Here is a 26,532-nt window from a genome sequence, read left to right on the forward strand (position 1 = left end):
TGTTTTATTAATGATGATTGATGTATTAACGGCCTTGGTTCAGTCGGGACTTTTTGGAAATTGGCGGCTACTGCAGGAATCTAACCTTGATATGGACAAGACAACTATCTACTTGTATCTACGTTTCTTAATGTCAAATTATCTGTTTCACAAGTACCTCCTGTTAAGCTTGTCGGTGCCTCAATAGCGAATCACCGACTGAGGACGCCTTCTCGCCCGTCTCACAATCGGCGCACTTTGTTCGGCCAAGTAGGCAGCAGGACGGGGCAACCGCTCGTCGACGATCCGTGTCTCTGGATAATCCATATCGGTCTTGGCTGTAGATCTCTCGACGACATATGCTGTGCTGTCCGTCATTTGCGGTGCCACGCCGAGGCCGTATCCTCCATTTGATATGCTGCCCGTCTTTCTGCCAGACATCCACTTGAGGACATTGCCCAGCTCGCCCATCCACCAGAGGCCAATGACAACAATGAGCAGCGTTACTGGTATTGCAACAACCCAGTAGAGCCACTGGCCAACATCCATGTCACGGATATCGTTTGTGTTCATGCCAAAGATGCTGGAGATGGCACTGAGAGGGAGAAACACCACGGTAACAATGGTGAATGCGTAAATGGCGTTTTCTTGTCTGTCCTTTGTCCAATCTAAGCCGTACACCACGGCCCGCTCCAAGTCATCCGCGTAGTCGGTGTGGCGGCGAAGGTCAAAGTCGCGCTGGTCGACGAGTTGAATGCATTCATTCAGGAACAATCCACGGAACCCGAGCTCATCTATAGGCGAGAGTTTGGACGCCGCTTCAAGGTCCGCTGGATCCTGATCATCCACCCCCAGGTATTCGGCGTCATGTCTTCGTACTGCGGGATCGTACGGCGGTGGACCGGGGTAATACGGTGCATCGTCGTACATATCCCTTGCTCGTCTCCTGCGCCAGGGACCGTCGTCAATTGCTCCAGTGAGAAAAGCACCACTGTCTTTCACGGAAAGATTTGCCTTTATGCTTGTCAGGATGGACCTTTGCTTGGCTACAGTTCTTTTGATGACTGTCATCTCTTGTTGGACCAAGTCAATGCGATGCTGGTAAGAGCGGTCAGACGGTTGACTTGTTATTTCGGCATCCTGCAGATATCGGTTATTAGAAGTTACTCTTTATTCGCTGAGAAGAGACGTAAACTTGCCAACAAGGTTAAATACTGCGCATATGTGTCCATGATATCTTCGGCCTTGCCCACTTGGTCGTGCAACAAGTTTAGTGAAAACAGCGAAAATATCTCGAGCGGTAGCACAGCAGAGTTGTCGAGGATGTTTTGATTTGAGATGCCCTGCATGATGCGGTTCATGCCATCCAGCACCAGCACTTTGGCCTTGGACATGTGCGCAAGCCAGGCATTTCCCCGGTCATACGTACTAATCAAGCCAGAGACAATGTGCAGCCAGGCCGTAACAAATTGCCGAGGAAGATCAATATTGGCTCTTTCTTTCTCGTCAGCATAAGACATGACATTCTGAAAGAGCTGAACATCTTGAGACAAGTCTCTCAAAGCTGCTCGAATCTCTGTCGCAATACTCTGGCTTGTAGATATGGAGGTGATTGTGAACTCTCCTTCAAGCTGGGGTATCTAGTTGGGATAGCCGTGTCAGCACGCGGAATCATACCGAAGGAGGAGCACTGGTACACATTCTCACCTTGATAAGAGATTTCACAGCCCCCCAATACTTGGTTGTTGTCGGTCCATCAAACGTTGTTGGGAAGAACAGCTTGAATATGTCATCAGCTGCATTGAAAATATCAATCCTTTCCTCATGCATGATTCTGATGTTATCGTTTGCCTTTTCTTCCACTTGAGACGCTTGCTTGACGAGAAAATTATAGACATCCTCTCTCGCAGCGTTTACACAGCTCTTGTAGGCCCGTTGATCTGCATACGATGTTTGGCCGGTCAAAAACTTCTCTGCAGAAGTCAACTGCTCTTTCAAAAATTCCGTTGCCTTTTCAGCAACATCTTTCGCACTATGTCTCGCTTCTGCGGGACGAAGGGTGAGGACATGCAAATATTCTTGGGGCTTCTTGCATGGTTTTGAGGACTCGTCTCGCATAGCATCAGATACCAAAGGCTCCAAAACTGTGCGCAGTGGAGGGGGCCGTTGTCTGTATACAATTTTAGCGTGTACATCTTCCAAATGGTACTACAGTATCCTGTTATCGCGACTTACATTATCTCCATCTTCAATAAGACACTTCCCTGGGGACGAGCTGCTAGATGCAAAACTTTGGACCAGTTTGCCGCCGAGACTACTTGGCTGTTATACGTGAACTGCAAATTTCTCGGCCAGAAAGCATGAAAGTGTGACAAGAACGTCTAATTTAGGTAAATAACATGTCTGTACAACAGTGGCCATTCAGGGAGAACTTACAAACCAAGTTGAGCACGCCATAGCAGGAAGAGTCCAAGTCACCGCGTTTCCATACTTGACATGGATTCTTCCAGGCCGTGGGCCGGCCATTTCTGGTGACGGCTGAGAGTCAACTTTGACCAGTTCCCCACAGAGATCGAGGTCCGGAGACATGGCACCGCAAGTAACAAGGAGTGCTATTGTCTGGTTAGCATCCGGCTGCTCGTATGAGGGGGGCGGACCGTACAGTTGTCGAGTACCAAACACCACAGCTGCGCAATATGAAAGCATTCATCCTTTTTGGTGGTAGAAATTTGGCAAACAGCTTGTAACATATCTCTCTGTTGCGTGGTTCGCGAGTACTGTGCCTGTAGCAACGTCTGGGGAGGGAAAACAGATGGTGTTGATCCTGCGAGCAAGCCCGAGTATTTCTGCCGCGAAAAGTACGGGAGGCAAATCCATCTTGCGGAGCCTGTTGGCTTCTCTTGACCCGAAAGCTGCTTCGCAAAGGATTTAAGCGGCACTTCGAAGCAGCGAGGTTCCATGTACCCAACCCTCGCCCCCTTGGGGTTTTGTCTGGTCTTGACGCAATGCTTCTTAACATCTGCCCTCAGCTTTGCGATGGCACTTATTTCCAGCTCTGAGAAGTGAACTTGCTGTGATATCTCCGTCTAAAGAAAATGTCAGATATATGTCGTTTGTAGGGGAGGTCCGTGATATTTACCCAGAAAGTATCAAAGTTCATCACATCTTGGTGAATATGGCTAATCCTTTCGTCAGTAGCGATTCCAGACCCCCGATACTACAGCAATCTTCACTCACAGCCACTTGAATAACGGCCTTTTCTTCGCCTTGACGTCAAAAATCTCAGTCAATTTGGCGGTATGAGTTCCCCCGAGTTCCGCACTACCAGTGTAGCGAGAAGAATAGACTCTCTTGGCGCTTGATGTTCCCAAAACATCCCTCTCTTCTCTATGCGCAGAATCAGAGTCTACAACTGGTGACTCTAAATCTGAGAGCTCTTCGCCCTTGGAATCCGCCGTGGGAAACAAAAAGTTGAACTCATCATATGCATCCAAGTCTTCGCCCATGGGACTTGGTGGCCGAATGCCTCGGTCATTTTGCCCATCGTCCATAACATAGACTTCTGCATCTCCAGACTTGTATGCATGAAATCTGGGCCAGTCACCGCCGGAGCCACCATAATAGGGCATTCGAGATCGGGAACGACTTCGATCAGAACCCTGATCTTCATCTCTCCTGGTAGGTTGCTGCCCTGAATAAATGTCGTCTTCCTCCCTGCTGTCCATCCGCGGCGGAGACTGCGAGTAACGAGACGTCCTCTGCTGTGGTGCTACCTCGGCAGCTATTGGCACAACTTCTTCTTCAAAAACTTTCGGCGCCGTTATAACCTCCGCTTCACGGTGTCTAGCCCGTCTCGATGACGGAGCCAGAGGAGTAACCGCTGTTGGCAGGGTATATTCCTCGTAATACGATGGCATGGCACGCTCCAGACGTGTCCATTGGGGAACAGGAGCGCCAGGTGCTCTCTCAAGGCCATGGTCATCACCAGAAAACTGTCGACGCCGCCGTGACGGCGTGGGCGCATTGTACACAATTCTTTGAGGCCGACTGGACTGGAAACGAGAAATTTAGACGAGGGTTTCTGTGGTGACCCCATTGCAGAGCAAACTTACGGGATAATATTCTTCTTCATCATTATAGAAGCGGACCCGTGGCCGACGCGAGGAACGATCACCAGGCGGGTGGTAGGCCATTGCTCTGACCCCCGCGCGGAACAACTAATTTTGATGTTGAGAACTTAAAAAAAAGAGGTGAATTGGTGTTAAATGCAAGAAGAAAAAACATGCATGTGCCTACACTGAAAAAATAGAAATTTCGTAATTAACATGATCTCACGGGCGAGGATATCACCTCATCTGACCATGCATCGTCAGGGGTTAGTGAGCTGCCGTTGCATGGGGAAGGAGCCGGCTGGTGGCTAGCTCGTTCAGCTGCCAATCCCATCTCATGCACTCAAGTTGGCAAGAACCTCAGCTCCAGACGTGGGGAAGGCGCGTCCACTTCCTGGTCAATCCCGCCTTGGCTTTGATACCTAGTAGATGCAGATGTTGTTATCAAGGATTGGAGTTAATGAGACACTTGTGCAGGTTGATACAGACCCCGTCACTTTCACATTCATGGCATCGTGATTGGGAATAGCAAATGCCAGGAATCACTGTGTGTTAAGCTGCCCATTACAGCTCATAGGAGGACCGGAGTGCTACGGTAATATTCGGTAATTTAAATAAACGTACTTTGCTACTAACCAAAGAAGTATCTCAACCTTATTAATTAGAGGAACATCCTTTACCAGTTGCAGCATTCGTCGAGGGAATACATTCACGCGGCCTCGACAAGGTATGTCGCTGATTGTGAGGATGAGCCGCGAAGTAAATAACATCCAAAAGCCCACTCTCTACTTCAGTTAAGCCAATTTGTGTCTTTCTTCAACCTCGCTCACCAGTTGCTGTCATGATCTATGATTGTGACACACAGTTTCTGCTACTGTCACCTTCTCTCGTCTAGCTCTTCCAATGCGCTCCAGTGCGGCTCCGAGTCCATAGTTGTAAGAAAGGATCGGTGACTAGAACCCAGCCGTACATCGAGACTCGGCCACCCAAAGACTCTTTTGCTGGGTAAAACTCAAAAGCTCTATCGTTAATTCGAGTCCTTTCATAAGGCTACATAAGTCTCACCAGTACCCTCTTTTGCCTGTCGAACAGCAAGAAGGTCAGCGGATATCGCTGCCGAATGCCTCTTCCATACATCTGTAGAAAGCAAATCGACAAACACCGCATGTCTAATGAGACAGGGAAGTAGCGTGTCTAGGAACTTGGCCAGACTCAACCGCAGCAATAGAGTTTCCCCATAATATTTATTCTCATAAGCAACTTCCAATGCGTTTTGGAGGTAACGGACTGTATCAACAACGTCTGTATGATCCATCGTTTGGCTGCTGAGTGTTTTAACAAGGTTGCACGTCAAGTCCTGTGCCGTTTGTTGAAGAACTCGGATGATGTGGTCCTGCATCGCATCAACTTTGAGATCCATGGCACCCATATACAACAATGCACCGCGTGCGATATGGAGGGCCAAATCGAGGAGACTCTTTCGATCACCGTCTAATATTTCAAGAGCTACGGAGCATCATGTTAGCACTGTTCATGAAGCAGTCGCATAATGCACTTACTGTGAGTATACATGAATCGCAGAGGGAATGGGACGCCGATGTGGCAGAATGGGAGGTGCACGATATGCACATCGGTCTCAGGGTTTTCCTGTGCCGGATTTTAGTCCTTGAGTCCTATCAACTACTATCAGTTGCTGTCCATGTTGGAGCTTACCGGGTCTACATGTCGAAAATACTCTCTAAACCAACCTGATTGAGGTTCCACGATGCGACGATGTATTGCAAATTGGTAGTGCAGGTTTTGACAGTCTTTCGAGTCAGGACATGCGCAGACGAAAACGTCCGCTCCAAAAGGTCGTAACCATAAGCTGTAGTGGTTTAGGTCAGTCGAATTGTTGCCGATCGAATGCTCAGGGATTTGCCAAACCTATCACCGGCTCGCGGCGCAGCCGCCTGGAAGATCTTCCTTGACGGCGAAGCTTGATTGTCATTTTTACTATCGACAGTGCAGCTACTTTTCGTGTCTGGACGCTTTTGATTTTGGGCCTTGGCCTCTTTGGGTTTGTTTGTTTTGGTCGTTTCGTTGATATTCTCGAAGTCCGGCGTGATGCTCGGCCAGTCTGGCGCCAGTGAGGTCGCTGGTCGCTTTTTCGTCCACGGATTTATTTTGGGTGGTGATGCAGGTCGAAGAGCTTGAGTTTTCGCGCTTGGAGTCTTGGTATCTTTGGACTTGCAGTGTTTTCCATTTAAGGAGGCCATATCGGAAGGTCTGAGCCTGCCATCCAGAGACAGGCCAACCATGGCCTGTTGATGGTGAAGTTGGAAGGGAAGGTATCGAATCAGCATTAGCGGCACATCGATAAAGCTAGAGCTCTACGTGGTCGAATTTAAAGAAGTTGAATCTCTGTAATTTTCTCGAAACCTTGCCTTTTGTTCTTTGTATGTTTGAGTCTGGAACCAGGAGACTGAATAGCAAATGTTGTGATTGAACATTTAGTAGACAAGCGAAAATGGTGGTCCGCAGGCTCTGAACAAACTTTTTATAGGAGAAATACAGTATAACTTTTTTTTGTTTTGTGATGTTGTATTGAACAGAGGTGAGAGAAAAGTGAGCTGGACTGCAAGCCATTTGTTCGCTAGCCTATTTGCCACAAAGGAACACCTTTTGTCCAACACGGGAGGTATGATAGTATGAGTATTTAGGTTGGCCGTCGCATAGAACATGCAGTGAGTAAACATGCTGATCATCTTTAGACAAATACAGTAGATGATGAATATTGATGCAAGCAGTTTGTGTAGCGGTTGCAAGTCACAACGTAGACCAACTTCTCAAAGTCAACTCTTGCCATGCGACTACTCGATTCACAGCCCAGAACAGGCAAATCAAGAACAATTTCCAAATTCACAGCTACTTCTGGTCTGTCAAAAAGGTGTACATCATTCGAAGGGAAAAAAAGAAAATGAAAGAGAAATAAAAGGGTTTATCCAGATCCTCATATGCTTAGGCTACCAGACTGGACTAGGACAGTAGCCCAAAATGCTTCCGGTAAGAGCTGAGAATAGACACATAGGTCTGGTACTTAAGTATCGAGAATCAAGTAGTTTTTGCTGCCGTGTATCAGTGCAATAGTGTTCGGAGATGAACCACTTGACCTCAGCAACTGGATAGCGTCTGGTCTGGTCTGATTTAATCAAAGAGCCACCTGGCGCCACCGAACCACTACATGCAGGTTTCAATGTTCAATTTCAAGTAAGTACGGTAAAGTGATGAGTCTATTGCGCACTTCATTCACATCAAAGGACATAAACGGGTGGCGCTTGATGGATTTTGCCTCCAGTCTTGATTGTGTCCCAGTCTGCATGTGAGTCTTAACATTGAACTTTGGAAGTCTGCTGCCAGTTCAATGTTGCACACCTGCATCTGATGTCTGGTATCTGGTATCTGGTGTCTGGTACTCAAGCACGCACTGTCCAGTCAATGTCTGTCGCATGCACGTGGGGCAACAGCACCAGTTGACCTGTCCCAGCACCAGCCGTCTGGTCCACCCAGGCACCCAGTCTACACAAAGTATGTATGTCTGGTCTAGTACTTAAGCTGAGCAGCCTGGACCTGCAGCAGCGTGTTCCTGGCTGCCTAGCATTCAGCAACCCACCACACTGGACCACGCTGGCTTACGACCTCAGACTTGGACCTTGACTGCGAAACTCAACATTGAACCAGACATCAAAGCCCGTCGCGATACCAGCAAAACACCAGACACAGACACAATACTGACACAGCTTCGCGGCACGCACCAGACCGTTCCGTCGAGCGTAGCACAATGCCGCAACCACCAGTACAAATAACCTCCAAGGAGCACTTTGACGGCATCCTCAAAAAGTCCAAACTCGTCGTCGCTGACTGTGAGTGAACCCCGCCATCATCATTTGTCAAGTAGAACCTACCGACTACAATTATTACACGAAGCGTCACCACCTCCTCCCCCTTCCGTCCCTCGCACTCCTCCTTCAGCTCATGTCCCATGCTTACGCGCCTTGTCCCTCACATATAGTCTTTGCTGACTGGTGCGGTCCTTGTCAACAAATTGCGCCCGTTTACGAGGCCTTGTCGCAGTCCCTCACCCGCCCAGACCTCCTCACATTTGTCAAGGTCGACACCGAAAAGAACCAGGCGCTTTCCGAAGAATATCAAATCAGCGCGCTGCCGACCTTCCTGCTGTTCCAGAAAGGCAAAGTCATACAAACAGTCCAGGGCGCCAATCCTACCGAGCTTAGACGCATCATCCAGAAGCTGTCCTCAGAGCTTGAGTCTGCTGATGAGGCCTCTGGCTCCGGCGGCGGCGGCGGCAGCAGCAGCAGCAGCAGCAACGGCCCGTGGACTGGCGCAGAGATTCCCCGCGGTTACAGCGATATTTCCGATCAGGTAGAGACACGAAACTCTGAGCTACTGAATGCGGACGACGATGCCGGGCCCGTCAAGGTGCTATTCGATATTGCCAAGCCAGCCGCCTTGAATAACGACGATAACACCACCAAGGACTATGTCCAGAGCGGAGCGGACGACCAGCTTCTTTTGTTTATCCCGTTTCAGGGCACAGTCAAGCTTCACACGTTGCAGGTAGGTGACAACACTACAGTGCAAAATTGCACCCCATGATACTAGGCGCCAAAACTAATGTTATCACAAGATTACCTCTCTTCCACCCAAGGGACAAGATGACGTCTCAAGACCCGAGGTTATTCACCTGTATATCAACAGACCCCAGAACATGGACTTTAGCGAAGCAGACGATACGGAGCCCACCCAGGCTATCACCCTAAAGCCCGAGGACTGGAACGCCCAAGGCACCGCCAACATCAGCCTGCGCTTCGTCAAGTTCCAGAAGACGACGACGCTGATCCTCTACGTGCAAAAGGGTGAGGATGATGCAGAGGCGGTCCGAATTGATCGGATCAAGCTCATCGGTGAGGCTGGCACCAAGCGCGAGATGGGCAAGCTTCAAAAGGTGGGAGAGGATGAATAGAAGGGGGGGCATACATATCACGATCTCATCATTACATGACACAAGATGAGTCCTGGCTAGGCGGGACCGTCTTGGGCAGCCCAGGAAAGCATTAGAACACAGCCGGAGTTTATGATCATGGGTAGAAAATAGGACACGGGCAATTGGCATCCTCCCTGACTGATCCACAGCTAGAATTCCATCTTGGTGATTGTTTACGTAGTCGACTTTCGAGAAAGAAAACCCAAAGGTCGGAGTGATCACCCATCAAATCTCAATGCGAAAATATGTCCAGCATCTCATGTTGCGATCCAGGTTGTTAAGAAGCCTGCACCAATAACAAAGACGCCGGCCTGCAATTATGATTTATCTGGGGCATGATTGACGCTGCGATTTATATCCATGGTTTTGGGACTCGAGCAACACGGGATAAAATTTTCATATCATGCCAGCCGCACGAGGAGGGAAAAGAGAAAAGAGAAGCGAAGCTTTTGCGCGGCGACGAAATTTTTATGGGCTGGATCCTGCGTGGGATGTGGCTGAGTCAGCAGTGTCCACTTGTACAGGGTAGTTGGTGCGTACTGTATCTTTGGACGGAATGGTCTCGACAAGTAAGTATGACATATTTGATATTATGTGGTTATTTCTCTGGTTCCGACCGTTTTCTTCCCTGTTGTATGTGTCTTTGTGATAATTATTTTGCCATGGTGTGTTGCTGTGGTGCAATTGTTCGCTTGGAGAACTTCCTTGTTATTCCCACTCGGTGCACTGAAACCATTTGATTAGATGTTCGTTTGAACCTCGACCACATGGCAGCAGACAATACATTGCATCTAATAGAGTACGACACATACCACCATATCTACCACTAATGTGAATTCACAATTTTGCATATATGCTGAATACTTTCTCCAGCAATTCTTCCTGGAGGCTCAACGGAGCTGAGCCCGGCCCACAAGGCGACGACATGGACTCACTATTGGCTGGAGCAGCTGCTCGCTACTTTTACACCCAATCAGAGACGCCAGCTCGTGACGGTCAACCCAACTGACTCTAGGCCCGTTGGTCACCAATTCAACACCAAGACGCCATCACTTTATCAAATCACAAATCGACTTGTTGGCTCATACCAAGAAGGCCACCATGGATACCAAGTGTCCACAGCTGGTTCGAGCTTTGCATCTTCAGTGGCGCAGTCCCTCCTGATCCTGGACAGGTTTCAACCAAGGCTTCGCACACTACCTGCCAGCCGACATGTCGCAGCTACCGGCGTTGGCTCCCCGGCCACCAGGGGAGACGCCATCCCTAACAGACAGACAAAATTCCAAAGAACACACAGAAAGAGAATGGGAGGCTCACCGTGAGATCATTGAACGTTTATATATCGATGAAAATCGAAAACTGGCCGACACCATGACCATCATGGTATCGAAACATGGGTTTGCAGCGACGTACGTGGCCAAGCGTAAAGACTCGAGAGAACTCACCACTAACTTTTATAAAGAGAGCAAATGTATAAAAAGCGGCTGAAGAAATGGAATGTACGCAAGAGAGCGTACCGCAAAGTTCCAGATAGCCCTGTGGCATCCACTCCAGCGCCAGTCTCAGATCACACAAGTGCAAGCCCGATGGAAGTGGACTTGCAACATCAAACACCAAATTATGGATCGCAGCCGGTTTGTACCACCATTGCACGAACCACGAGATTCGGATCCTATGCTGGCCTTGAACTGATTCTTGATACTGTTCGATCCTGGAGCTTGTGCAAACTGGAGTCCAGTGATGCTGCACCGGACCCCATGGTGAGATATCTGGCGAATCCGAACCAGCCTCCCATTCAGGATAGCCGGACCATGTATCGCACCTTTGAACTAGTTTTCGACCTGTGGTGTCATGGCAAGGGCCAACTCGCTGGCATGGCGGCAAGAAAGGCATTTTACATTCTCGAGTTTGTCCTCACGGAAGATCATCCAGACCTGATTTGGCACATGCTGGATACAATCTACGATATGGTTGACAGGGGCCACATTCAGCTTCTGGGAATGTTTCTCGCACATGCGAGTCAACTCTCAAGAAGATGCCTCCCTAGGGAACATCCCCTGGTCAAGATTCTCGAGCAGCTCATAAAATGCGACTATCAATCCCAGGAGGGACGAGAGCAAGTGTGTTACCTCTTGCGCACAGCCTGGCTACGCAATGTAGATATACTAAGCGACCACATTGGCTCCCTGGCATCCAAGCACCTTTGGCTCTACGAACAACTCATTTGGGATGGCAGAACAAGACTTCGCAAGGAATGCGAACTGGCAAGGATACAGGGCACAATGATGACGGCATTGACTGACTTACATCGACATACGGACGCGGATTCTCCAGTGGGCAAATTGGACAGACTGCGCATTATGGCGCTCATGTTAGAATACACACAAATGGATATTGGCGATAGACAAAAGGCGGAAAAATTGGCAATAGACTTGCTAAATCACACCTCAGAGGGTGAACAAGGGAGTCGCTCGAATGCAAGGTTTCACGCATATGCCCGCAAGATGCTGGCCAGACTGCAGGAACACCGGCAAGATTGGGCACAGGCAGAGGAAAATCTTCGATATGCGGTTGAGAAGAGGGAGACTGCCCATGGCACGGGCACCGATTTGCGAGTGATACGGGACATGTGGGTGCTTGCTGGGCATTATCAGAGGGCTGGAAAAGGTCAAGTGGCTGACCAGATTGTGTGTGATGCGATATGTAGAGCAGAGCTGTATCTTGGCAGGGGAGCAATTGAGTGTACCTAGGAAGCACGGAGATATTTAGACTTGATTGGATTGGAAAGACAAACGAACTGTAAATTTTACCTGGTTAAACATGGTTCTTGGTGGGCTGGCTGAAACCAACATCAGTTGAGTGCCTAGCGTGGAGTGCCTCCGATCCGCCACAATGACGTTGGTGACCTCCAGACACGTGTGAACCACGCTGGCAACATCTCGTGCGATAACCTGTCGCTTGAACTCGACTCATTTCAAACACTACACTGCAAACTACTCAAAGTATTATACACTGATACTTAGGCAGCCATGTCGAGAGATCCCCCACCAAATTACTGTACGTCGCAACCCGCCACACCTCCCACACATCCACACTAACAACCTCACCCAGATGCGATTCTCGACATCCCCGAGACAGCGACGACGCAGCAAATCCGAGCTGCCTACAAGCGGCAAGTTCTCCCAAATTCTCCCACCATCAACACAATCCCCTTACCCAAAGTCATCAACTAACGATTCTCCCCAGCGCCGCCTTAAAAACCCACCCCGACCGCGTCCCCTCCGACTCCCCAGAACGCACCGCCCGCACACGCAAGTTCCAGCTCGTCAACGACGCATACTACACCCTCTCGGACGCCACCCGCCGCAGAGACTACGACGCCCAGCGCAGGCTCTTCACCCCGTCCACCCCGGCAGCTGACCCCTTCGAAGAAGCCGACGAAGAGATCCCGCCGCAGCCCAACACCACCGGCCAAAACGCATACTCATGGGCGTGGAACTTCTTCAACAGCCACGCCACGGGGGATGCGAACAATGCCGAGCGCGAGCGTACGGAAAACGCGCAGTTCAGCGATGTATTTGAGGAGATGATGCGCGAGGAGGGCATGGCGGAGGAGGGCAGCAATTCGCCGACGGGCAAGTTTTGGAGTTTGGTTGGGGGCTTGAGCGGCGGTGCGTTGGGCTTCATTGTTGCCAATTTTCCGGGTATGCTGGCGGGTGCGGTGGCGGGGAATAGGCTTGGTGCGGTGAGGGATGCGAAGGGGAAGAGTGTGTATGAGGTCTATTCGGTAAGAGTGCTCTCTCTGTGATGCTTGATGAGTGTGATTGACTGATGGGTGATTTCTCTAGGCTCTTCCACAGGATGATAGGGCTAGACTTCTTAGCCAGCTTGCTACACGGGTGTTTAGCCATGTTGCTGGAGTGTAAGATGATATGATGTGGGATGTGTGATGGGATTGGGAGGTTATGGCAATGTGTTTGTTTGGATATACCTGCTTCATAGCGTACAAGTACCTAGGTAGTTGAATGATGATAGTATTCATCAATAATGGCGACTTTGGATGGTCAAGTGCTCTCACAAGTGCATTTGAGTCAAGGAATGGTAATCGACTGCAGATTCGGCAACATATGCCGTTTGGTCAACAACTGGTATATTTCACTGGTGCCCATCATGGGCACACATCAAAGTGACATTGTAGCCACCCTGCATAACTACCTAGGTAGGCAATCTTGATTCACAGTGTCAACAGAGACGTCAAGAAACCAAATGATGTCATGAGATGTCACATACATTTTGATATTATACGGATCCTCATTTGGATAAACTCTCATACTCCTGCAAACGCAGGCCATCCTGATCTACTGTATAACCATATCTTCGCCAGAACCGAAATCGTCGTAACATGTTTCAATAATTGATGAAATCCCAAACCGTCAAGCGCCAAGTACGTCCTTCTATCTTCGTGGGGGAGGGTTGAATCCAGGGGGGCCGCCACCAGGCGGGTTAAAGCCGGGGGGAGGGAATTGCGCGCTTCCAGGGAATCCTCCAGGTGGAGGAGGGAAGCCTCCGGGGAAACCGGGGGGAGGAGCTTGAAACCAGTTAGATGGTCGTTGATATCTTCTATGGGCATGAGTGAACCTACCACCTCGTCCGGCACCAGGAAAGCCAGGAGCTCCTGGGAAACCGGGGAAGCCCGGGGGAGGCACGCCACCGCCAACTCCAGCAGCGGGACCCTATCGACAAAGAAATATTAGAAAAACATTCACAAGCGATGAATGATTGGGGATATCGTACAGCCAAAGATGGAGCAGGGGCACCACGGCCAGCAGGTTTGGCGACTCCGGGTCCGGCGGTGAGAGAGGATGGAATACCACTGGGAGCACTCTTTCCAAGTCTAGCACTGGGGTCGGCGGGAGGAGGCGATTCGACGGAGAGGGAGATGATGTGAGCGCCGCGAACAATGGTCAGACCGAGAGTTCTCTTTTCTTCCGTCTCGACAACCTGGGATGATGCGCCCGGCGCGGTTGACTTGGCCTTTCTCTTTACGCGTCTGAATTCTTCGGTATCGGCGAGAACAAGATTCATGTGCTGCCACACTGTTAGCCTTTGTGTCTTTACTGAACAGGGTCGGTTGAGCTCCGTATACCTTATCAAATGCAAGCATCTGGCCGGTCATGGCACGTCCGTCGTTCAGGGTGACGCGCATACGCCAGTTGATCTAGACATGAAAGTCAGTCAGGTTTGGTCATGGAGGAGATTCTGACAGCATCTCGGCAACGAGGATCGAGGGAGGAGCACGTACATAACCGGCCTAATTTGAAATGAAAATCGTTAGCATCTTGACCACACAGCTAGGCAGAAGGGAGGGAGAGGACGGGGAGCATATACCATCTTTCCTTGTTTGTTCGACATCTTGACGGTTGATTGAGAGCTTGCAAATGCAGTTTCTCAGTGTTTCAAAAAATTAGGAGCCGTCCGCGGAGCTCTTACGCGACCGCAATGACAGCAACTCACTATCGAGCACGCGGTGCAGCAAAGTGAGGTGAGGAACTGGCTTCGGTCCGCCAAATTTTGCGGAGCCTCGAGCAGAAGGCTGAAGGCTGGTACGACCACAAAGTACCATCTTACGCTAAACCATATTTGGATTCGCTACCCCACTCTTTTCTTTTCTCAGTCGAGGGTTTTCATGCCCTCGAATTGTTCGAAGGTCACAAAATTCTTGACCCGCCCATCCGCCATCCTGCGAACTTGCACGAAGCAACCATTCCACGTCGACAACAACCGCAACAATGGCATCCGAGAAGGCTAACAACCCCATGCGGGAGCTCAAGATTCAGAAGCTCGTTCTGAACATCTCCGTCGGCGAGTCTGGTGACAGACTGACCCGTGCCGCCAAGGTGCTTGAGCAGCTGTCTGGTCAGACTCCTGTCTACAGTATGCGCAAACCACCGAAATATCCTCGAAATGAATTGGAGCAACGACTAACAAAATATTCACCACAGGCAAGGCCCGTTACACCGTCCGTACTTTCGGTATCCGACGTAACGAAAAGATTGCTGTCCACGTCACCGTCCGTGGCCCCAAGGTAAATACTTCTTCGAGACCTGTGGGGAAAATAAAAGCAACTCCCACATCAATTGCAGCCGTAATCTAACAGCAATACAGGCTGAGGAAATTCTCGAGCGTGGCCTCAAGGTCAAGGAGTACGAGCTCCGCAAGCGCAACTTCTCTGAGACCGGTAACTTCGGCTTCGGTATCAGCGAACACATCGATCTCGGCATCAAGTACGACCCTTCCATCGGTATCTATGGTATGGACTTCTACTGCTGCATGACCCGCCCCGGTGAGCGTGTCACTCGCCGCCGCCGCATGAAGAGCACCATTGGTGCCAGCCACCGCATCAAGCGCGATGAGACCGTCAAGTGGTTCAAGCAGAGATTCGATGGTATTGTCCGATAAATGCAAGGACGATGGAGCATGGGGGTATTTGTCTTTATGGATGTCATGGCGAACATTTTAGGGAAACAAAAAGGGATCACGCGGTCAATGTATTTGCACTTGCCTTTGCTGCATCTGCTCGACTATGAATAGAGTCGAGCTACGGCCTCAGAGACCGACCGGCGCCTATGCCGGCTTCCATAATGACTGTCTTCGAAATGTGACGTCTTTATCTCCAGAGATAATGCAAGTATCTTGTTCATCTGATAATGCCCATGTTGTTGTTGTAGAAGAATTGGCTTACCGCGACTAATCTCGACGTCGCACGGAGTGACCGTAAATTGTAACATGGCCATTCGGTGACATTTTTTTGTTATATCGCAAGCCTGCAGGGCATCCAGTACTGTATGATTCCCAGTGCACAACAATTGGGGATTTTTGCTGGCAGCGCCCAAAACGGAAGTGCATAGCGCTGGGTGGAGAAGGGGCTGAGCAAAGCTCTTGCATCAGGGCCAAACACCAGTGGCGCAGGGACATGTCAGTTTCAAGCATGGTGAGATGTCATCATTGTCAACGACGTATTGAGGTCGAGCTGCCTGCGGACATAAATAGGGCATCCCGTCGTCCTAATTTGTAGTAAGGTCAAAATCAGTAAACCAACTGTAGTCGTTTCAAATTTGAAGGTTACACGCAACAATCTCTTCCTTGTCAATCGAAGATCTTACACACATCACACGCTCTACGTATTTGTAGTACAACAAAGTCATCACCGTTATAAATTACACCTCACAATGGGATCCGCCGAATCCAAGCAAATTGAGGGCCGGTTACTCAACTCCTCCCTAAACAAGACCAACTTCAGCAAGTCTTTCAACCTATACTACGAATCCATGCGCCATGGACTCAAATTCGTCATTGGCGAACACAAGAATCAACCATCCAACATCATATCCCTACCGCAAGGATGGTACGGCGACTTAATTCTGTACAGCGGCCCGGACGCAAACTCAGACCCGCTAGCCGCGGTCACATACGGAAACAAATGGGGGACGTATGATCAAGTTCGACTACCGCCCAAGGAACCTGGTCAGGGGTTGATACGGGAGGAAATACGCTGTCACCTAAATAAGATGAATATTGCGTACACGTTTGCCATCCCCGTTGGCGAGAGCGGGTACCCTGAGAAGTTTGAATGGCGAAGCAGCAAGACTGACGAGGTTAAAGAGTTAGGTGAGATGTCGCGCGGTTGGAAGCTAGTCCGGCTCAACCATGGCGATGAAGTCGTCGCAGTCTGGAGTTGGACAAAACTTAGATGGAGTATGAACAAGGGAGCGGCATTTCAGTTCACGAATAGCGGTGCCACAGGCGAGCTGGGCAATGTATTTGCGATTATGGCCGTGACATCTTTCATCAGGCAGTATCAAAAGGAGATTCAAGCGAGCGTCTCGGCTGCGGCGGCATAGTGCTGGTTTTGGAACATGCGAAGGATGGTGAAATGACATTAGATAGATACCCTCATAGATATTCAAGTTTGTTTTCGATCAAATAAATGATGCACCATGCTTGGGCCGTCTGAGTGTTGCTGGTGAGACTGCCTTTGGCGGCTGCGTGTGACCTAGGATGTACGGTATGTGAGGCTTTTCTAAGATGTTAGACAATAGGTAAGAAGCAGAGTCTAATGGTAAGTAAATTGGTAAATAGTTGTGATGGTTAATGATGAAGTGCGTTGTGGACTTACAGAGGGAACTCCGCGACCGATGGATAAAGTCTCCATCTCACATGACTTGACCTGCCTCTGCCCGTTGGAACGACGCAAGTTAGATGCCGGGCTTCTCCTTGCTCGCAATTCTGGTTGCCGTGGCGCTTTGCACGACACAAGCCAGGCACACGTTCCGGCACGCACCTTTTCCCGTCTTCCATCAGTGGCTGATTCCTGAGGCTCAAACGCAGAAGGGGGAAATTGTTAAGGCCAACCTCGGAATTTGCAGGCAAAACCGCGCATCAGGCCCTGATTGGGTGACTGGGCCAGCTTTGCTCCACCATCTCCCTCACAGACTCTGCTCCCATCACTGTCCTCCCGAAAATCTCCATTTGCTCTCCTGCAAAAGGCAGCACCGCAACTCCAATCTCCCCTCTCCCCAATTGCACGTTGCTGCAATTGCTCCTCTTCCATCTAGATCCTCACATATCTCCCTTAATATGTTCCGGAACGCCCTCCGACAGTCCACGCGTGCCGTGGGCGCCGTCTCTGCTGCCGGCAGAGTCGCCGCGGTGAGTCCTTCTCCTCAGACCCGAAACCGACCGCCAATGCCATCGAAAGCCGCCTGCATCCATCGGGAAAACCTTGCCAGGAGCTCAATTGGGCATATGGACAAGCTTTTTACTGGATTTCATCGTCCTCAAGGCGCGGGCGGTGGTGTTGGCTCGTTTTGAGCTCTTTGTTCGGGCTTCGGCTAACTTGTTATTTTTTTCAATCTAGGTCCGAAATGCCGCACCCGCCGTCGTCACCGGTCTGCAGGCTCGATCCTACGCCGACAAGGCCTCACCAACTGAGGTCTCCTCAATCCTCGAGCAGCGCATCCGTGGTGTCCAGGAGGAGTCTGGCCTTGCTGAGACTGGCCGTGTCCTTTCTGTCGGGTATGTGGAGCTTCCAATGCATCAAAAACGGCCAACTCCGGGTCATCGGATGGAGGACAACAATTCTCGACATGACAGTATTCGCCATGGCGACAATCGACAGGCGCAAGTCAATGGGTGCACGGGATTTGCTGACAGAAAATTTTTAGTGACGGTATCGCTCGTGTCCACGGTCTTGCCAATGTGCAGGCTGAGGAGCTGGTTGAGTACGTATCATTTTCCCTTACTGCCCCTAATGGATCTCTCCTATGGGCCATTGGATTTCTGAGTCCGAATCAGGTCTAACACGACTACTCTAGGTTCGCCTCCGGTGTCAAGGGTATGTGCATGAACCTCGAAGCCGGCCAAGTCGGTGTTGTGTTGTTCGGTTCCGATCGTCTCGTCAAGGAAGGCGAGGCTGTCAAGCGTACTGGTGCCATTGTAAGCCTTGCACAATGCAACTTTTCCCATTGATTCAAACCCTTGCTAACAAATGTCCCCTAGGTCGACGTTCCCGTCGGTACTGAGCTGCTTGGCCGTGTTATTGATGCTCTTGGTAACCCCATTGACGGCAAGGGCCCCCTCAACACCAAGGAGCGTCGCCGTGCTCAGCTCAAGGCTCCCGGCATTTTGCCTCGCAAGTCTGTCAACGAGCCCGTCCAGACTGGATTCAAGTCCGTCGATGCCATGGTTCCCATTGGCCGTGGTCAGCGTGAGTTGATCATTGGTGATCGTCAGACCGGCAAGACTGCCGTTGGTCTTGACACCATCCTCAACCAGAAGCGATGGAACAATGGCACCGACGAGTCCAAGAAGCTGTACTGCGTCTACGTAGCCATTGGCCAGAAGCGATCCACCGTCGCCCAGCTCGTCAAGACTCTTGAGGAGAACGATGCTATGAAGTACTCTATTGTTGTTGCTGCCACTGCCTCCGAGGCTGCTCCTCTGCAGTACCTTGCTCCTTTCACTGGTATGACCCCCTATGACTTTTTTTAATGACTTGCGTTCCTTGTGCTCTATATCGCGTGGTATACTGCTGTATATTGCGATGTTTTGTGTATACTTGGCTGTGGGTGGATACCTTCCTCCACAGGCTGTATACACCAAGACGACAAGAATATATCACGACAATCTCAATCACCTTGGCTTTGTACAACAAATGCTTACCATCTTTTCTTTACTAGGTGCTTCGGTTGCCGAACACTTCAGAGACACAGGCAAACACGCTCTGGTGATTTACGACGATTTGTCCAAGCAGGCCGTCGCTTACCGACAAATGTCTCTGCTGCTCCGTCGTCCCCCTGGTCGTGAGGCCTACCCTGGTGACGTTTTCTACCTGCACTCTCGTTTGCTTGAGCGTGCCGCCAAGCTCAACAATGACCACGGTGGCGGTTCCATGACTGCCCTGCCCATCATTGAGACTCAGGGTGGTGATGTGTCCGCCTATATTCCCACCAACGTCATTTCCATTACCGACGGCCAGATCTTCTTGGAGTCCGAACTTTTCTACAAGGGTATCCGTCCCGCCATTAACGTCGGTCTTTCCGTCTCTCGTGTCGGTTCTTCTGCCCAGCTCAAGGCCATGAAGCAGGTCGCTGGTTCCCTGAAGCTTTTCTTGGCCCAGTACCGTGAGGTCGCCGCTTTCGCCCAGTTCGGTTCCGATCTGGATGCCGCCACCAAGCAGACTCTGGCCCGTGGTGAGCGTGTAAGTTGATTAATCAGAAACTCCCAGCTGTGAAAGTTTATCAGATCGCTAATTTACATTTCCTTTCTCTTTACAGTTGACCGAGCTCCTGAAGCAGAAGCAGTACTCTCCCATGGCCGTCAACGAGATGGTTCCTCTCATCTTCGCTGGTGTTAACGGTCATCTCGACAACGTCCCCGTCGACAAGATTCTGCAGTGGGAGTCTGACTACCTTGCTCACCTCAAGGCCAACGAGGCCGATCTCCTCAACACCATCGAGAAGGAGGGCGCCCTCAGCAAGGAGACCGAGGCCAAGCTGAAGGATGTTACCGTGTCCTTCATCAAGAGCTTCCTCGGCTAAATATTTTAATCAACAATCTCCTTGAGCGACATAGAGAAAGGGCTGTTAGGGGATGATGCTGCTGTCTATACCGAATTTTGTAGTTGATATTTCTCTCTAGAGTGGAGGGATAAAGCCGAGGGGTGTATTTGATGGAGCGATGGGTGACGCTGGGAGATTCGCCAATCGTAACCACATGTAAAAATAGAGCTCATTACTCAATGAACGCCCTCAATTCCTTTTGTTTTTAATTACATTACGTTTCCATAACACTCGAACCCCTTGTAATTCCCAGCCTTGTGTCACTGACCCAGGCTGCCCCAAAGCCGGGACACGCAGTTACCCTTGACAGTCGATGCGACGACATATGCGATAGAATACCATCAGTTGGCGAACATCCCAAATGGCAAACTACCTGGATATATCAAGGCAGAAAATCATTCTATTCTCCATGTACAATTCTCCATACTTATGAAGCTACTACTGCCGGCAATCCCTAGGGTGTTGATGAATGACACGTGTTGCGCTGGTAATTTCCATATACCTCTGAGTCACTGTCCGCAAGAGAGTCTGTCATCACAAATATACACCACAGCAGCTCCTTCCATATCATCTTCTCCTTCCCCTACTGTTGTTGGAGCTCACCACGTGACTCCTGCTCTCCTGCCGGTCTACACATCGGTTGTCGCTCCTGGTCTTCCATCTTCTTGTCAGTCAATTCATTAGATTTCTCGTCAATTGCATATAGCTCTGTGCTGTTCTTGTTCTAAGCACCTCCTTTCTTTCTGTTTCAGATGCCGCACATGGTGCCTTCTTCTGTTGCTTCTTCGTCCTCTGCAGCTTCTTCTTGCTAGTTGCATCGTCGTCCCCTAAGACATATTCCCTTAACAAGACCAGTGGGATCAACGAATTCGTCGTTGGCCTAGGAGTAGAGAAAGCGGGCAAAGTTTCTTTTGTTGCCGAATTCTTCCATCTGCGTCCTCCTCCACTGCTACTGGCGACGAACCTCCTTCTCTTTCTCCATCCCTTCTTTGCTATTGTTTTTCTGATAAACTTGATCCCTTTGATGCTGTTGAATTTGGCTTTGGAGCTTCCCCTTTTCTGCGAATTTCTCGTAAGCCATCTGCGGCATACCTTTATCATCAACGTCACTTATAACGTATTCCACATGGTAGCAACGTAGACGCTAAAGAATGGCCAGCGCAAACGAATTAGCGTCTCAAAGACAGCTTATTTGTCATTCTAAGACGAACGACCGGACGCTGCTCGTCAAAGAAAATGACCGCTAGGTCACTTGAGCAGGCAAAGGGGAACGCTCCCGTGATGTGGAGAGATAGTTCAAGTTATATTCTGTTGCCATCATTAACCCACCCTACAGCTTGCTTGCTGCGTTTTACATCTTACGCAAAATTTTGGTAAACTTATGTTTCTTAGTAACCAAGGACTCTTATGGAGCTTATTTCGCGCCCATAAAAAGAGACATGCAATTTTTGTGGTGTATTCGGCTGGTTTGGCTGGTTGCGCATCTTGAATTGCTTGCCCACTTTTCGGGTTCAAGCTCAAATGCTGGTAAAGTCGACGTTGTTGTGACATCATGGGTCAATTTGCCTTGCCCATTTCCAGCCCTTTTTCTTCTGCCATCCATCATCCTCAAGCTATTCATCTGAGAATTGTTGAGCCCGACCTCTGAAAAAGATAAAGGTATGGTTTCCGAAGCTTCCCCAACGAGGGACGGCTGACTAACAAAGCCGTCCGTCCAGGTTGTCCAAGCTCACTGGGAAGGTGGGAGTCGACGTTTCTTCTCCGCATCATCAGCCCTCATCAATCGACTTGCAGTGTGAGGGAAAAAGTATTCAGAGGCATTGCATGTCGCTTTTTAAGGTATCAATCTACTTTGAGCACACAAATTTGACCACAGGCTGTACCTCAAATACTCGTGTAGAGCGGAGAATTTGAGTCCATCTCCTCGGTCATGGTTACGGCGGATAATGAGCCCAACATGTCTGTACAGACGAGAGGAATTCTGAGCAAAGTACGGCAGATGATTCCGCCAATGCTCGACAAATTTCACAAAGGTATTGCCCTCACCGAATCACCCGAATGGCCACCAACGTCAGCTTCATCATCATGATCGAGACGCTAATGATAAGCAGGACAGCTCGGTAGAGTCGCAGTCATCGGTGGAAGTCAGGACTACACAGGTGCCCCGTACTTTTCTGCCATGGCAAGTGCACGGCTTGGGTGCGACATGGTAAGTTTTAGCAGTTTCGCGACATCATGGTGATAATTGCATTTAGGTGGTTAACACGTCGCTCAGTCTCATGTAATTTGCACTCCAGAAGCAGCAGCCGTCATCAAGACATATTCCCCAAACCTCATGGTTCATCCACTCATGCGCCAGACACCCGCAGATGATGAGACTTCCAAACCAGACGCGGACAAAGTGTCGGCCAGCATCATCGAAATGCTACCCCGTCTACATGTCCTTGTCGTAGGACCAGGGCTGGGCCGTGACCCCCTGATGCACGATACAGTATCCCGTGTCATTCGGGCAGCTAAGGAGAGGAAAATGCCGGTAGTCATGGACGCTGATGCCCTACAAATCATCCAGAAGGACCCGGGTCTCGTCAAGGGGTATAGTGAGGTAGTTCTTACACCCAATGTAGTGGAGTTTAAGAGATTGTGGGATTCTTTAGGTCTCAAGGACCCGGGTGCTGCCAAGGAAACGGATAAAGTTGAAGCGTTGGCCAAGGCTCTGGATGGAGTGACGATTATACAAAAGGGACAAAAGGACTTCATATCGAATGGGACCGTCACGCTGGTGAATGACCTCGAGGGAGGCAAGAAGCGTAGCGGGGGGCAGGGAGATACGCTGACAGGGTCAGTGGCTACGTTCCTGGCATGGAGAAAGGCGTATCTGGACGGAATATGGGATCGAGGAGATGAGCTGGCCGAAGATGAGTTACTGGGGTTGGCGGCGTTTGGGGGTAGTGCTATCACGAGAGTAAGTTTACATTTTGTGCCTAATTTTGCTGTTGGATGTTGGATGTGTATTGTCGCATGGGGAGGATGATTCGGATACGTCAAGTGCTAACATGTCACAGGAGAGCTCACGTCTCGCTTTTCTGAAACAGGGCCGAAGTCTTCAGGCAAGCGATCTTACTGACGAGGTTCACGGAGCGCTCATGGGGTTGTTTGGCGAGGTGGATGGAGATGCTGGGCCAAAGCTGTAGATGACGAGTTGTGAAGGCATCGAGGATGGAGATAGAAACAGGAAAGCAAACTGTCGTGGATAATTGAAATGCTACGCTGATGTCACATATGAAGAGAAGTTGTCAACTCTCGGCCGAACAAAGACCGGAAATGACGTATCGAGTCCAACAACGGTGGGTGTTGGTTTTGTCCAGCATTACACGTCAAGTAAAATGAAGTGAGATCTCTCCCAACAAAGACACTCCTTGCGTAAATTGCAGACTTCATTTATTTGTCTTTGTCGTTAGGAGCATTCTGATGTATTATGCGTCATGCAGACGAGATCTGATATCTCTGATAGACGAGCACAGGCGCGACTGGGCGATAGACCCATGGTTCGAATGAATGCGTTTCACCGGTCTGTTGCTTCTACGCTGCAATGCAACTGGTCCCTGCGTTTTGTTTCAACGCCATCTCGGAGGAAGTGTTTGGCCAACAAAGGGTATCGCCATCACGTAACGTATACTTGTATTGCCTGCGAAATGGTGGCATGCACTTGGCTGTGGGCAAAAACGTACATGCAGAATCAAATAGTCGCATCTGCAAGGGCTACAACTCAACAAAGGGAGCAAGAAAGCCAGACGCCAAAAGCGACACGGTATGTCCCGTTACTCCATACAAGACGCCGAACAGGTCAACACTACACCATGATGCGTACCCATTCTTATCCGCAGACCCCGAGATCGACCAAGGTCGTCGATCTGGCGCGTCGGGTGAGGAAACCAGCCCTAAGTTCAAGGGCATGTCTGAGTCTGGGCCGCGAACTATCATATTTTAGCAACTGTGGTGGACTGGAGATACATCGGAAAGACGACGTCTGGATTGGTTAGGTTCCGGTGGAAGGGCGATGAACTAGCGACCCTGCTTCTGCACGTTGCCGCTGGAGGTGGTGAGATGAGATGAGATGAGATGAGATGAGGTGAGGTGAGGTGAGGTGAGTAAAGAAGAGCAGAACAGAGACGAGGTTGGGCAGCTGGGGCAAGGCGGAGCTGGAGTTGGGAATGAGAATCGTAAGGTCCATCCACCCCGTGGGGCACAAGGTTTGTTGGATGGACACTGCACTGGTGTGTTTGTTTGTTTGTTTGCTTGCTTGCGATTGACCAGTCGATATCGCTAATCTGTGTCTGGCTAGGGTGTGGTCTGGTGTGGTACTTTTCGATTCATTTTGGAACTGGAGTGATGGTTGGTTGCGAGGGGCAGGATGCCATTGCTGAGGTGGTTTCGTCAATTTGCCCTTGGCTTGTCCTCCCTTGATTGACCTGACATGACTCCATCGTTCATCTCGCCCTTGCTAAAACACTGTGCGAACCTGCGTCGGACCATCAACTGCAATGACCCGAACTTGTGAGCCATCCTCTCGGCCGCTGTAGCATTGCAGACAAGGGCTTGGCTGTTTGAGACCAAACTGTTGGAGGTAAAGATCTGTTGGCGGCACAGGAGAGTGAGTGGCCGTTCAAACCGTGAAAATCGTCAATGGATTGACAGATGCATGTAGGGCGATCGATGTGCGATTCCACCGGCAATGTATCAGCAAATGCAACGCAGGCAAGATCCACCACGGCTAATGCGAGCTTTAAACTGGACACACTGAACATTGAGTCTTCGCTTCTTCTGTGGTCCGATGTACTGTAGAACTTGCCCTACATTCGAGGTGTCGTTGTCCGGCAGAAGCTCAAATCATCACAGCGACGCAAACATCTCTGCCAAACCTTGTCTAGGGTTGTGACAACAAGGCATGCAGCCAGCCAGCCGGGAAATACATCGTCGTCGATAGATTGCTGCTGCCGCAAGAGTTCAATTCCCAAACAGCCCAGAGAGAACTAATAAGCTGCAGTCATTTGTGTCATGTCGTTATCCCGGCATGGTGGTATGACTTGTCCTTGTTGTGCAGCGGCGGCCTCATCAGCTTCCTCCTGACTTACACACTCCGCCCCCGTGGAACCAGAGATAATTTCCCAAGGCGAATTCGCGACGGCCGTATAGCAGACTTGTTTCTTTATTGGATGACGAGTAATATTGGCATCATACGTACTGAATAGGAGAAGCGACCTGTTCAGTTTCGACTTGATGATTCAAAATTAGATGGCTGTCCAGCTAACAATTGCCCCCTTTGCTGACTCCGGGGTCAAACCCTGAAAGTCATATGCAAATATCAGTTGGCTCAATGGAAAAAACGAAAAAAAGAGCGACCCAAAATGATGTGAGTATAGCAGCAGAAGCAAAATGTCCCAAATCTTTCAAGACGAGACAGTAGTCAAGCCAAGCTCAGCCACGCCCGATTCATGCGAACCCAAGGGAAAGGACAGGAACAAGATTCGTGCCATGGCCATTCATGTCTGAAACGATGCTTTTGCTGCCTCCAAAGGGTCGCAGTCGCCTCCTTCGCCAACTTCTACTTAGCGTGCACGCCTCAACACCTTTGACTGACTCTTCCAACATTCGAGGACCCTGTGGCGAGCACAAAAGCAAAACTGCTGCGACATGCGGGGGACCACGATGCGTTGAGTCATTGGAGGCAATACTTTTTTAGTATTTCAGCTTTCCTCTGGCCGGTGCCGCAGTAGTTCCCTCGTAGTTGACTTGTAACAAAATCTAGAAATTCATGGCGTACGTGGCGATAATCGACAAGGAAATCTGTTAATAGAGAATGCTCTCGAATCCACATGGAGAGCCGTGTTGTTTTCATCCCTGGCCCGGCACGAGGCAGGATCTCTGTTTCCAGATCCCCAACGTCTCGGCAGTACAAGATCAACAATGTAACAAGCTTGGTGATCAGCAACTGAATCGGATCTATGAGTTAAGGTCCGAAATTGGGTTTGTCATTCTGGTCCTTCGGTAGTTGTGCTGTAGCTCCACGACTCCCATAAGCTGAATGGCGCATCACCAGCTCCTTGCATCACGTCATGAGGGTCCCAACTTTACAATCCGCAACCCATTCATCGAGGTGGAAATTGGTCCTTTCTGAAGATGTTCTCTCTGCGGTCTGTCACATTTTCAGAAACTGCACTGGTGGGAGTCAACCCCGGACCAATTATTCCATCATCGATTGTAGAATTCCCTGGCCATCTCT

The 26,532-nt window shown here is 49.9% G+C and overlaps 9 protein-coding genes across 9 annotated transcripts; 6 read left to right on the forward strand and 3 right to left on the reverse strand.

The window, feature by feature from the left end:
• Nucleotides 1-180: 180 nt before the first annotated feature.
• On the reverse strand, nt 181-4,172 carry VFPPC_00630 (Mg2+ transporter protein, CorA-like protein; the record flags this gene model as incomplete). Its single annotated transcript, XM_018280611.1, has 9 exons — nt 181-1,147; nt 1,195-1,619; nt 1,687-2,149; nt 2,215-2,360; nt 2,416-2,591; nt 2,642-3,065; nt 3,119-3,158; nt 3,217-4,031; nt 4,092-4,172. The coding sequence occupies 9 exons, from the start codon at nt 4,170-4,172 to the stop codon at nt 181-183; spliced, it is 3,537 nt and encodes a 1,178-aa protein (XP_018148818.1).
• Nucleotides 4,173-5,130: 958 nt separating this feature from the next.
• VFPPC_15190 (hypothetical protein) lies at nt 5,131-6,346 on the reverse strand (the record flags this gene model as incomplete). Its single annotated transcript, XM_018292943.1, has 4 exons — nt 5,131-5,594; nt 5,648-5,735; nt 5,837-5,955; nt 6,022-6,346. The coding sequence occupies 4 exons, from the start codon at nt 6,344-6,346 to the stop codon at nt 5,131-5,133; spliced, it is 996 nt and encodes a 331-aa protein (XP_018148819.1).
• A 1,562-nt stretch (nt 6,347-7,908) lies between these two features.
• VFPPC_00632 (thioredoxin) lies at nt 7,909-9,111 on the forward strand (the record flags this gene model as incomplete). Its single annotated transcript, XM_018280612.1, has 3 exons — nt 7,909-7,990; nt 8,140-8,705; nt 8,776-9,111. 3 exons carry the CDS (start codon nt 7,909-7,911, stop codon nt 9,109-9,111), a joined length of 984 nt encoding a protein of 327 aa, XP_018148820.1.
• Nucleotides 9,112-10,344: 1,233 nt separating this feature from the next.
• On the forward strand, nt 10,345-13,058 carry VFPPC_12839 (DNAJ domain-containing protein; the record flags this gene model as incomplete). The annotated part of the gene is made up of 4 exons (XM_022428851.1): nt 10,345-10,541; nt 10,595-11,761; nt 12,379-12,919; nt 12,981-13,058. The coding sequence occupies 4 exons, from the start codon at nt 10,345-10,347 to the stop codon at nt 13,056-13,058; spliced, it is 1,983 nt and encodes a 660-aa protein (XP_022284683.1).
• Nucleotides 13,059-13,586: 528 nt separating this feature from the next.
• On the reverse strand, nt 13,587-14,544 carry VFPPC_00633 (LSM domain-containing protein; the record flags this gene model as incomplete). Its single annotated transcript, XM_018280613.1, has 6 exons — nt 13,587-13,720; nt 13,775-13,865; nt 13,927-14,220; nt 14,279-14,350; nt 14,435-14,443; nt 14,521-14,544. 6 exons carry the CDS (start codon nt 14,542-14,544, stop codon nt 13,587-13,589), a joined length of 624 nt encoding a protein of 207 aa, XP_018148822.1.
• Nucleotides 14,545-14,921: 377 nt separating this feature from the next.
• On the forward strand, nt 14,922-15,591 carry VFPPC_00634 (60S ribosomal protein L11; the record flags this gene model as incomplete). Its single annotated transcript, XM_018280614.1, has 3 exons — nt 14,922-15,066; nt 15,135-15,217; nt 15,298-15,591. 3 exons carry the CDS (start codon nt 14,922-14,924, stop codon nt 15,589-15,591), a joined length of 522 nt encoding a protein of 173 aa, XP_018148823.1.
• A 770-nt stretch (nt 15,592-16,361) lies between these two features.
• Nucleotides 16,362-17,033, forward strand: VFPPC_12840 (ATP synthase alpha chain precursor; the record flags this gene model as incomplete). Its single annotated transcript, XM_018290617.1, has 1 exon — nt 16,362-17,033. One exon carries the CDS (start codon nt 16,362-16,364, stop codon nt 17,031-17,033), a length of 672 nt encoding a protein of 223 aa, XP_018148824.1.
• A 736-nt stretch (nt 17,034-17,769) lies between these two features.
• VFPPC_15191 (ATP synthase alpha chain, mitochondrial precursor) lies at nt 17,770-20,231 on the forward strand (the record flags this gene model as incomplete). Its single annotated transcript, XM_018292944.1, has 7 exons — nt 17,770-17,988; nt 18,050-18,207; nt 18,357-18,413; nt 18,507-18,627; nt 18,691-19,156; nt 19,371-19,891; nt 19,968-20,231. 7 exons carry the CDS (start codon nt 17,770-17,772, stop codon nt 20,229-20,231), a joined length of 1,806 nt encoding a protein of 601 aa, XP_018148825.1.
• A 1,951-nt stretch (nt 20,232-22,182) lies between these two features.
• Nucleotides 22,183-23,443, forward strand: VFPPC_12841 (YjeF domain-containing protein; the record flags this gene model as incomplete). Its single annotated transcript, XM_018290618.1, has 4 exons — nt 22,183-22,285; nt 22,364-22,461; nt 22,528-23,214; nt 23,315-23,443. The coding sequence occupies 4 exons, from the start codon at nt 22,183-22,185 to the stop codon at nt 23,441-23,443; spliced, it is 1,017 nt and encodes a 338-aa protein (XP_018148826.1).
• Nucleotides 23,444-26,532: the final 3,089 nt, after the last annotated feature.

This window comes from Pochonia chlamydosporia, chromosome 1 (genome assembly GCF_001653235.2).
Source record: "Pochonia chlamydosporia 170 chromosome 1, whole genome shotgun sequence".
Taxonomy (NCBI): domain Eukaryota; kingdom Fungi; phylum Ascomycota; class Sordariomycetes; order Hypocreales; family Clavicipitaceae; genus Pochonia; species Pochonia chlamydosporia.